This window comes from Tachysurus vachellii, chromosome 16 (assembly GCF_030014155.1).
Source record: "Tachysurus vachellii isolate PV-2020 chromosome 16, HZAU_Pvac_v1, whole genome shotgun sequence".
NCBI lineage: Eukaryota > Metazoa > Chordata > Actinopteri > Siluriformes > Bagridae > Tachysurus > Tachysurus vachellii.
The window spans coordinates 20,735,683-20,748,182 of record NC_083475.1 but is presented as its reverse complement, the minus strand read 5'-3'; the positions used below and the strand labels follow the sequence as shown (position 1 = coordinate 20,748,182).

The following is a 12,500-nucleotide window of genomic DNA, read 5'->3' as shown; positions in this document are numbered from 1 at the left end:
ACACCACACACACACACACACACACACACACACACACCGAACAACAAACGCTAAAAACGCTAACAAATGCTATGTAGACAGGTTACCATGGAAACGATTAGGTACTAGGACAAGCACTTCTGACCAATCAGAGGCCGGAATTCATCGCTGCGGTCTTGTGAGTCATAGAGTAAAAGTAAAGAAAGTCTCCACTGTTAACACACACACACACACACACACACACACACACACACACACACACACACACACACACACACACACACACACACACACACACACAAACACATGGTAACAGAAAGTGACACGTTCAATCTGTCTGGTGGCGTCGAACGCTTCACGAAACATCTCTGAGGTCTGAAGAGAGCTGTCATAGCCTGAGGGCTGCTCTGATTACACAACAAAAGGTGTGTGTGTGTGTGTGTGTGTGTGGAAAAGGTTCTTTTGAGTTGTGCCTTAGAAGAAACACTTTCTTCCCGCTAAAGACGGTACTTTAATCATCCTTATTGGTTCCACCGAGAACTGAAACAAATCCCAGAGTGAAGGATGTCTGTGACAACAACAACAACAACAACAACAACAACAACAACAACAATGACAAAATCAACAAAATTACTGTGTGTGTGTGTGTGTGTGTGTGTGTGTGTGTGTGTGTGTGTGTGTGTGAGAGAGTGTTCTTTACAGAATGGAGGACAGAGTGTGTGTCCGTCTGTTAACATCGCTGTCATGTTGTCATGTACCCTGGTTTTTGTGAAAGAAGCCATCAAACTCTCTCTCTCTCTCTCTCACACACACACACACACACACACAGACGCCCCTCCCCCACCGGCAGCCGTGACCCTTTATCTGTGTCCATCTTCCACTTCCTGTCACAATGGCACAGCTGAACACTGTTATTAGCCGCTTAAAAGAAATGGCACCCCGTCTCCTGGTGACAGCTCCACATTGTTTATCGCGTCACAATTTGTTTAGCGACTTTTTCACCATTTTTTTTTTTTTAATGTTTTTTTATTTTTATTCAGGGCACATTTTTCTCTCATGCAGTGAAATTACACAAACAAACCCTGTCACAGATAAATAATCTTTAAAACATATAGAAGGACTCGAACATTAGATCAAGCCGCTCTTGCTGCGTGAGGTTTGTCGGAAACGCCGTGGTTTTTTTTCCTTGTTTTTTTTTTTTTGAGCTTAAGAATGCCTCGTATTGTCTGGCTTGTTTCGCTCGCAGATGTTAGCGACCATGTGAGAGCCATTAACGGGGTGAAAATAGCGCAGATGATGGCGTGTGTAAGAGCTTTGAGAAAGCTGAACCGAACCGAAGCGACCCGTGCGGTACTCTGTAGCACTTTAACAGCCTGAGCATCAAAACCTGCACTTTTATTGTTTCATCCTCTAAACAATATTTATAAATAATTAGCTTTATTTTATTTAGAAAGAAATTCCGACTTGGATCGATCGGAAAACCGCAGGTTTCGTTTTGCTTTCGTTCGAGGAAATTAACGCTAATCGTCAAGTGGCTAATCATCGAGAGCGACATGCTGCTTATTAAAAAGCTTATTGCTCGTTCTTTAAAGAGCCTTGAAAAGCTTTATATAGAACCATTTTCCTCTGTAAAAAAAAAAATCCTTCCAGAAGTTTCTCCTGGCATGTTTTCTAGCCCCACCGTTCACCAGAAGCTGACTGGCCTCGGCGTAAAAAAACATGTCGCTAAATTTACAAACCCTCGACTGCTCGATAAGATCGGTCATGGGAACGACTCGGCAGCGATTAACCCTATTACCCTGCCACTGGCTGCATGTTTGCTTGTTTTTCTCTTTCCTTCGTTCCGTCTAAACGCTTTCTGAATGACCTTCACGACGGAACGATCTGGAAGCGTCCTGCGCCGTCCAGTTTCTCGTCTCCCTGTTTGAAGCTAATCCGGTGTTCGGTCGCTTCTGCTCCCTATACAGCGCTCTATAGAAGAAGAGACAGTATAGTGAGGTCACGTCTGCCTTGTCAGAGAAGTGCGCTAACACGATAAGCCGTTCCAGGAAACATCTTAACTCACTTAAACATCATTAGCGTGCTATACAGTGCCCCTTTAACCGTGTTATTCACCCTCCAGATCACTAAACATCACTTCTTCTGCAACTGTTTACTTCACGGAAACTTTAAAAACCAAAGTTTGAGATCCGTTCCAGGATCACGACAGAGTTTGAGCTTCGTTCATCTACGAATAAAAAAAGATTTCGTTTTTCTCTTCAGGTGAACTCAAAGGTGCCGGTGGGAGTAGCGTCTAAAGCTAATCTGCAAGCGCGTACTTCTCTGAGTACGCTTCGTTCCATCCGCTGTCTTTACTTTTAACTAAAATAAACTTCTCTACAGAAAAGTCGGCGGACTAACAAATGTAAACCGTAGCTGTGTCTCGATCGGCTCTCAGGCTCCCTAGATAGTGCGCAATGGTGTCAAACGTAGCGGTCGACTTGTAGAAGTATACAATTCTAGTGCACTTAAGAAAAAAGGATCGTTAAGGATACTATAATATAAACACTAACTAGCATGCTAATGCTAAGGGATTCTGAGGTAAACTAGCAAGCTAGCAGTGTACACCTTCTCTCCAAGTTTTTTTACAAGTGCCCTAAATAAATCGGTTTCGTTCGAAGCGTCTGAAATAAACTAGCTAACTAGGTTAACTCTTTCCCACCATTCCAAAGTAAACAAGTGCACTTCTTGTCTCTAAGTGAACACTTAACCCTAGTACACTTGCAGTAACTAGTGTAGTGCATATCAGTGTAAGTGCACTCGGTTGTTAGGGAACTTGGTGCTGAGTGTACGTGAGTGTCCTTGTAGTAAAGCGACTAGTAAGCTAGTGCACTTCATTATCGAAATGCTGACATGTTAAAAGTAAACTAGTGCACTTCTCTTCAAGTGCACTACAGTAAAGTAAAGATTTACAGTGAAGTAAACATCTACAGGAAAGTAGACATTAGTAAAGGTGTAAAGTAGTGGACTTCGTTCGAAGACTTGACTTCAGTCACTCGACTTGTTATTCAGTCACCGATCCGAACGATCCGCTTCTCGTTCACGCCGCACTGTAGCTGGAGGTGTGTGAGAAGCTCCAGAAGTTTAACCGAGTTTAAGACGAGTTTAGTTTAGTTATAAAACGTGAGGAAACGGTTTAAGGGTGACGAGAAGAATCGAGGCCTAGAGGTTATGTGAAGCTGGCTAGAAGGAGACGAGAGCGATCCAAATCCAAAGCTCTGCTCCATCTGACACGAGGCACCTCAGAGGCAAAACGAGCAAGAGAGAGGAAGCAGAAGATGGAGAGAGAGAGAGAGAGAGAGAGAGAGAGAGAGAGAGAGAGAGAGAGAGAGAGAGAGAGAGAGTGAGAAAGAGAGAGAGAGACAAGGCCATGTCTCACTTTCACACCCTGCTAACTGAGAGCTGATGCCAGGGAAAGGAAAGACAGGAGTCAGGAATAGATGTGTGTGTGTGTGTGTGTGTGTGTGTGTGTGTGTGTGTGTGTGTGTGTGAGCTCTTCCGTGTGACAACCAGGTGATATCTTGAGTGATAAAACTTTGCATTAAGGAGATGTATAAAAACATTATGACATATGGAACGCAACTGAAGTGTGTAGCGGTGGAGAAGGAAAGAAAAACTCTGTGTGTGTTTGTGTGTGTTTTTCTGTGTGTTTGAGTGTGTGTGTTTGTGTGTGTGTTTGTGTGTGAGAGAATGGATAGATTTATACATACAATGAGGACAGACGGAGTGTGTATATGTACACGCGCGAGTGTGTGTGTGTGCTGCAGTAGTCTGGCAGCGAGTGTCAGATCCAGCTCAAAATGACTAGCAGCTGGAGGTGACAGTTGTTTTAACAGCTGAGCTGACAGGATTAATTCAAATGCGCCGAAATCAAAAAGCGTAGAACACCTGTTCAGGCGCAGGCGAAGGGAGGGAGAACTAGAGGTGAGCCGAGACACCGAGACGGAAAAGGAGAGCGGGACGGAGGGCTCCGGGAGCCGCCTCGCTCGTCTCTGAACATCTGGCTGGAATAAAGCTGCTTTTCAGTGCGGGGTGGGCGGGTCACGACCCTCGGGGGCCGCCGGGCCGAGACGGATCGCTTCATTACAAAGCTGCAAACTCAAAGACGCCAAGCTGGGAGAAGTAATGAGCTCCACTGAAGATACTGAAACGCCACACAGGTCCCATTTCAAGTTCGAGACGACGTACGTCACGCCGTCTGTCTGTCTGTCTGTCTCTCTGTTTCTCTGTCTGTCAATCAAATCAGAGTTAAACACTCAGCATCGGTCTAATCCACCTCGCCATACGCAAATACGCTCAAATCTGCTTACCGGCTTCCTTTACATTATCCTCCATTAACTCGAACGAAATGGAGATAAAACACGGATAAAAAGCCGATTTCCTGACAGCGCCGCAGCCTCCTCCGCTCCAGAAACAACACGCAAATCATCAAATCATGAAATCAGTAAAAGTAAACGCAGGTGCAACAGTAAGGGGAAAAAAAACAAACAAACCTTCAACCTTGAAAAACGTTCGAACTTTAAAACCGTTCTAAGTTTCTGAGTTATTACCGTATGAATATTTATGGCGTAGCGTATTCCGTTATTTAGCATAAACTGTTTAGCACAAATGCCTTTACACACACAAAATGAAACATTTGCATGTTAATAGATTCGCAGCGGATATGTTGTTCCTTAACGGAGCGAACAACAAATACTAATATGTTTATGGGCAAATATCTGATGGTGGTGCTCGGGGAATTACAATAAAAAAGATTACAGCGACTGATTACAGAAGCGCTGTTGCGTGTTAGATTTGTTTCTGTTCACGTTAATATGCGACGTATCGCAAACGTTATAGCGGCTGTAAACGTTCGTCCCCTCACCAGCTTCGCTCCGTATTCTAACACACACAAAATCCCCAAAGAGTCCTGAAGCCTGACGCTAGAGACTCGTTCCCATAAACGTCTCCTTACGGAAAAACGTAACCGTTTCCACAATTTTTGTCCCTTAAGAATGAGCTGAGCCGTTGCTATAGAAACAATAACATATTAGAACGAGATCACGGATATAACATAGAAACCTGTGATAGTGTCCTGGAAACTAGAAACCTTGATTACTGATTCTGACCAATCAGATTCTGGGAATTTTCAATTATATAAGAAGAAATAAATAATTAAATTAAATAAGTTTTCTTTTAGTATGATTTACTTGTTCAAATGACTGGGTGGAGGAAAAAATAGGTTCTTCGCAGGTTAGCTAACAATTCAGGGCTGATCTTAGCATTAGTTCATGTCTAAGATCCACTAATTTACGTCACAAACGTAACCCGATGTTTTAATAAGTAAATTCTGTACTAATTCTATACCTACATTAGTGCTGTACTGATACTTGTCTAAGCAAACAGATGTAATTTGACCATCTCTGCTAACTACGCAGAAGCGATTACTGAAGCTAAGTCTCTCATGAGCGGAGCCTCGGAGCATTGAGCCGTCACATCTCAGGAGCTTTCTCAATGATGCCTCTGTGAAAGTGTCCAAAGTCCTCCTCAGTCCTGATCCACAAAGAGCCGGTTAAGCCACAATGAAGCCCGCAGCCTGATTCATGAACCTCCGGCTTTTGTTCCTTTCTTAATATCTCACCAGGAGTTCAATAACAAAACTTTTCACACACACACACACACACACACACACACACACACACACACACACACACACACACACACATATGTACAAAACAAGCTGCTTTTTCTGACTCGTACTTTGAGAAATAAATAAGGCGAAGGCACTGTTATTGCACAGCCTTTTGATACAAGTGTGTGTGTGGGGGGGTGGGGGCACAAAGCGCCAGGCTCCGTCTTTCCCATCCCATCTGACGAGCCCCCCTATTCAGTGCTTAACATCGTTCCTGCAGCGGAGAGCCGGGAGAAAAGAAACACAACACAGACTCGTCCCTATTGATTGTTTTCCACGAAGCCGTCAGAAGAAAATGGACTGAAAAGCCGAAGCAAAACAATTCAATAAAAAGTGACTTGAATGCGCCTTTCATAGGTGAGCACAATGGACGCTCATAATGGACCCCGGGTATTCTCATATCTTTAGCTGTCCTGCACTCAGGACTCACAGGAAGTATGGCCAGCATTGACTGTCTAGCATCTAGAATTCACCATTTACCACCTATCATCTACCATCTACCATCCACCATCTACTATCTACCATTCACCATCTACCATCCACCATCTACTATCTACCATTCACCATCTACCACCTATCATCCACCATCTACCACCTATCATCCACCATCTACCATCCACCATCCACCACTTACCATCTACCACCTATCATCCACCATCTACCATCCACCACTTACCATCTACCACCTATCATCCACCATCTACCATCTACCACCTATCATCAACCATCCGCCACTTACCATCTACCCCTATAATCCACCATCTACCATCCACCATCTACCACCTATCATCCACCATCTACTATCTACCATTCACCATCTACCACCTATCATCCACCATCTACCACCTATCATCCACCATCTACCATCCACCATCCACCACTTACCATCTACCACCTATCATCCACCATCTACCATCCACCATCCACCACTTACCATCTACCATCTACCACCTATCATCAACCATCCGCCACTTACCATCTACCCCTATAATCCACCATCTACCATCTACCATCCACCATCTACCACCTATCATCCAGCATCCACCATCTACCATTCTCCACCTATCATCTACCATCTACCATCCATCACCTATCATCCATCATCTAACATTACCACCCATCACCAATTTTTATCTGCCATCCACCATCTACCACATCATGAGACACAGTACTTACAGTGTTCAATATAAACCGCTGCTTCTGCCTTCTGTGTTAGGCCAGACATGATAAAAGGTATTGTGTCTAAAATAACTCCACACCTCCTACACCCTACTGGCCTATTCGTAGGCATACTCCTTATGCCATACGTCCTACATCCTAATCCCTATACCCTACATATTTCTACCTACACCCTACTGGCCTATTCGTAGGCATACTCCTTATGCTATAAGTCCTACATCCTAATCCCTATACCCTACATATTTCTACCTACACCCTACTCTTCCTACTCCCCAGAACCTACACCTGACTCTTTAATCCTTTACACCCTACTCCATATACTGTATACTATCTACACCCTACTCCCAATACCCTATGCCCTGTACCCTAGATCCCACTCCCTACTCTGTATAACAACCTAATTCCTTTACCCTAGTCCCTAAACCCTATCCATCATCCCCTGTCTCCACAGATGGGACTTATTCTGATAAACTTTTAGATGCAGAGATGTAAAGCCCTTTGTACAAAACTTGCTTTGTATTTATTTGGCTTCTCCGTTATTTTTCCTCATAAAGAAAGAAAGAGAGGGAGAGAAAAAGAGAGAGAGGGAAGGAGAGAGGGAATAATGATAAACAATGCCTCTGTACGGCACTTAATGTTAATTTATACAACAAACTAATTACTACCAAATGGTGGAAATTACATATGGAAGTTTTTTCCTCTCCCACGCTCAGTTTGTCAAGCCACCACTGCCTCTAGCCCTCAGTGCCATGCACTATGCGTGTGTGTTTGTGTGAGTGTGTGTTTGTGTGTGTGTGTTTGTGCGCGCTAACAAGAATCAACTTTCACGTCTATATCGTATGTAATCACGGCTTAACAATTATATATTTGTTACGTTATTTGTCAGTGCATTACATTTTATGGGTAGAGTAATTGCCTGTGTGTGGGTGTGTGTGTGTGTGTGTGTGTGTGTGTGTGTGTGTGTGTGTGTGTGTGTGTGTGTGTGTTTCCACTGAATACTGAGTGACATCCTGACCACAGATCAGATTTCCAAAGACTAGCAAAACAACACGAAAGCAAGCAACTCGAGCTCGTAATCATCTTTATTTGATCTGTATCACTGATAATAATAATGACGCTAATCCGAAGCACCAGCTAGTTAGCGGAGGCTAGACAGGAACGGTAAGGGCATTGCTATGGCTAAAAAAATTCACGTGAGCTAATAACGTTCGGCAAGGAGTTAATAGGTAAAACTCAGCGATGAAGAAATCGTCACTGAAATATTGGACTGCAAAAAAAGTCCATTTTCATTGCAGTAATTCAGACAAAGGACAGAAATTCTACAATTAAAATGAATACTGTGTGGCTCACATTATAACAGAAATAAAAGCAAATAAAATCATGGGATGGATCTGATACCATACTGTACCGTAATGTTCAGGACCGGACCGGAACACCGAATACTGTGAATCTTCACACAGTCTAATTTTATTGGCTCATAAAATGTCCTCTGAATTTGTGTGTCCAGTGACTGCACAACACACATTTTCTATTTTCTGTAGCTTAGGATCAGTGCCATAGCAGAGAGTGTGTGTGTGTGTGTGTGTGTGTGTGTGTGTGTGTGTGTGTGTGTGTGTGTGTGTGTGTGTGTGTGTGTGTGTGTGTTGTGCTGTTTGTACTGTGAGTATATTTGTGTGAGACAGAGAGGATGGCTCAGAGCTCAGGGAACCAGAGCCGGCCCTGGCCATGAATCACACTCAACACAGTTCCAGGAGAGCCACAGAGGTATGCGCGCACACACACACACACACACACACACACACACACACACACACACACACACACACACACACACACACACACACACACAGACTGCATCATATACTCCAGAGACCCTGAACATCTGTGTCCCACATAACGCATGCTGCCAAGTTCAGCTAGGACTACTGAGAGACAGAGACAGTGTGAGTGTGTGTGTGTGTGTGTGTGTGTGTCTCCTCTTGGCTCTAGACCCTGCAGCTCTTCTCTTCTCACCTTGTGCCCCACGCACTGCCCTCCTGAGCTATTCCCATTACTTCGGCTAATGACACGCACACACACTTTAGCACTCTGACCCGTCTACTTGGCCATTCTTTTACACACTCCACACACACACACACATTGAAAACGAAACCTAAGAGACAAGAGAAGATAGGAGAAGAGACAGAAGAAAAAAGGTGACACTCTCAGAAATGAAAAGAGAAAGAAATGGCCCCGAGACATCCGAGCGACAAATTTACATTCGCACTCAGCATCTGAGACGCAGAAGTGGCACACTCGGGAAAAGTGTGTGTGTGTGTGTGTGAGTGAGTATTTCAGCAGTAACAGGTGGATATTACAGCGAGCAGAAGATGAATAGAGGCTGGAGGAGAGTGCTGCATCATCAGGGACGGTCGATAAGCGACAGACCTGGACACTCTCAGGACAAACGTTCTGCTCCTCACCATGAAAGAGAGATGAGGAGACAGAAACGACCCACTCACCAAGTCTCTCTGTGTGTGTGTGTGTGTGTGTGTGTGTGTGTGTGTGTGTGTGTGTGTGTGTGTGTGTGAGTGAGAGAGAGAGAGAGTAGTCTTGAGTGTGTGTTTATCATTCATGTACATATAAGACACCTAGATAGCTTCCACTACTGATTCCACTACCCCAAAAGTAAGTGCCCCCCACCCCACATGTCACAGTAATAAAGACCCTGAACTCAAATTCCTGCTCAGGAATCATGTTTCACATAGAAAAAAAAGTGCTATGATTTCTATTCCATTCTATCTTTAGGAAATGTGACAGAATGTAACGGTATTTAGCATAAAAAATAGCTTCATATAGCTAGAATAATTCTTTTTTTAATATAACGAAAACAATTGTTAGCTAACTCTGCCATGGATTAGCATGCATAAGCTAAAATAATTAATAAATACCTCTAACAAGCTAATATGAGCCACGTGTGTAACTTTCAGTGTAACAAAATAAACAAATAAATAAAAATAACAAAAGGTTACAAAACATAGGTAGACAAGTTGGTTAGCTGAATCGGCCAACGATTAGCTAGCTAACTGAAACGTTACGTACAGTAGCTGGCTAATTGTTTATGTATTGTTAGTTTTTCTAATAAATAAAACATTTTTACAGCTAACAATCTTTAACTATGGTTTTACTGAAGAAAAACTTCCGATACGTCTACGGTTTTTGTGAAATAAAAGCACATGATCATACTATATAGCTTGCTAATCTGTATATCTGTGGGATAAACAGGCATTAGCTAAAAGTCTGAGTTGAAATAAGGAGCTAGTTTCACTCTCCCTCATCTCCTGACCCATTTCTGTGCTCTTTGTGTCCCCGAACTAACATGCTGCCATGTTTTCCCTGTTGCTAATATGTGAACAGTGTGTGTGTGTGTGTGTATATGTGTGTGTGTGAACAGTGTGTGAAAAAGCGGGGGAGGGAGCAGAGAGAGAGAGAGAGAAATAGAGGGACAGAGAGGTAATAATAAGACCCTTTCATAATGATTAAAGCCTTCATTAATTTTTCATCACAACCTGCCGTTTGTGGCTAATGGCCTTTGTGCGCTACACAAGCAAACAATAGCTAGCTGCGCAAGAAAGGGATTTTTATCAGGCTACGAGAGGCCCGGCTCAGTGCTTCGCCTACCGCCACCTCTCTCCTTTCTTCTTCTCTCTTTTCTCTTTGTTGCTCTCTCTTCTCCTTTTTCTTTCTTTCATTTTCTTTTTTTATAGGCTCTGTTTTTCTCTGTCTAACGCTCAGGAGGTCTTTGTTTGTAGAGAGTGCGAGGATAATGTGCTACTGTAGCCGCTTGCTAATGGACTCTTTTCTCTCTCTCTCTCTCTCTCTCTCACTTGCACATCTCCTTTTACACTTTTAGGTTCTTGATCTTACAGCTACATGCGTATTAAAAGCAACACAAATTTACAACTGCAACTGAGTTTAAAAAAGATACAAAAGTATTACCAAACAATTTTACCTCATATAGATTTACTTGACATTTTCTTTAACCTCACACAGGTTAACCTCAGACACAGTTTTACCTCGCACCGTTTTACTTGACATGTTTACCTCACAGTTTTGCCTCACGTAGTTTTACGCCACATAGATTTACCTCACAGTACTACCTCAATGTTTTACTACTGCAGATTTTACCCCACGCAATTTTCCCCTCACAGTTTTACCTTGCATTGCTCAGCTCAAACCAATGTACATCAGTTTTTATCCCACACGTTACCTAACACAGTTTTACCTCAGACACAGATTTACCTCACATGGCTTCACCTGACACAGATTTGTCTCACTGATTTACCCAGGTTTTTATCTACAAAATTGTACCTCACACAGTTTTATCTCACACGGTTCACCTTAAACAGGTTTATGTCCGTTTTATCGACCATGTTTTTACCTGACATGGTTTTACCTCATTTTTTTCTCAGACACAGTTTTACCTCACATGGTTTTCCCTGACACAAATTCAGGAAATTTACCTAAAAGTTTTACTTGTCAAAATTGCACCTCGTACAATTTTACCACACAGTTTGAACTCAAACAGTTTATCTTTAAAAAATTTACCTCAGCAAATTTTACTGTGGGTCCTCTGAGGGGGAAAAAAGAGATCCCCTGAACCCCCTGACTAACAGAAGAGAAACTGTAACTCTAACTTTATTTTAGCAACACGCCTTTACCCAGGAAGCACAAAGACCTGAGCTCTGATGAATGTAAAGATCTGAACAGAGGAGTTATGCTACACCTTCTGATTATTCAGGAAAAATGATCTTGTTAATAGACAGTTACGGTACAAAATAACACCTAACACGTAGACGCACACAGTCTGGACCTATCTGCCTGCAAATCTGTCAACGTGTAGTGAATATATCAGCACCATCTCACACATCGTTAATGACATTAACAAGGACGAGAGACACAGGGACGCAAAGAGAGAGAGAGAGAAAGAGAGAGGCAGAGACAGTGTGCTGTAGCTTGAAGAGTAGCAGTCAGCTAACGTGGCCTTTGTCTTTCTGACCATATTGTAAGCTGGTGTAAGTGTGTAAGTGTATAAGTGAACTCACCCTCAGGCTCGCTCTTGATCAGCTCCTCCATCTTGCGCTGTTTCAGCGTGTCCACCACGTCGGCCAGGCTGCCTTTACGCCTCTCCGGTGTTCCCAGAGCCGTGGCCAAACCCGAGCCTTCGTCCTGCTGCTGCTGTTTACTGGGTGAGGTAGAAGTGTTGTGCTGGGGGTACGGGCTCAGGGCCAGGCCTTTACCGCTCTCCTGCTCCTGAGACAAAGCGACAGACAGCAGATTCATCAATACTGAAACTTTAAAACTTTAAAGTCTCATTAAAGCTAATATTCTCTTTGCTATTAAACATGAACATTCATCTTTACCTCAGCACTTATCACGCAACCTGCTGTAGGTTCAACATAGCATGAGTGGCGTAATGTAACCTGTGAGATAAATTCAAATCCGTACGGACTGACACGTGTCATGCTGTTATTGTTACAGGATAATAATCGACACCAGGGTGGGGTGAGGTTACGATGTCACGGTTACCACCTGATTATTTTCCCTTTAAAGCACGTTCTCATGAAACTATGGCAATTTGCCAACAATTACA

General features: G+C 43.2%; 1 protein-coding gene across 6 annotated transcripts in view; it reads right to left on the bottom strand.

The window, feature by feature from the left end:
* The window catches only part of sox5 (SRY-box transcription factor 5), a 217,087-nt gene that overhangs the window by 60,816 nt on the left and 143,771 nt on the right, over positions 1-12,500 (bottom strand). For all 6 annotated transcript variants that reach the window (XM_060889028.1, XM_060889027.1, XM_060889026.1 and 3 more), the window contains one exon: positions 11,953-12,160. In XM_060889028.1, the coding sequence (XP_060745011.1) occupies positions 11,953-12,160 (208 nt within the window). The remainder of the gene's footprint in view (positions 1-11,952; positions 12,161-12,500) is intronic.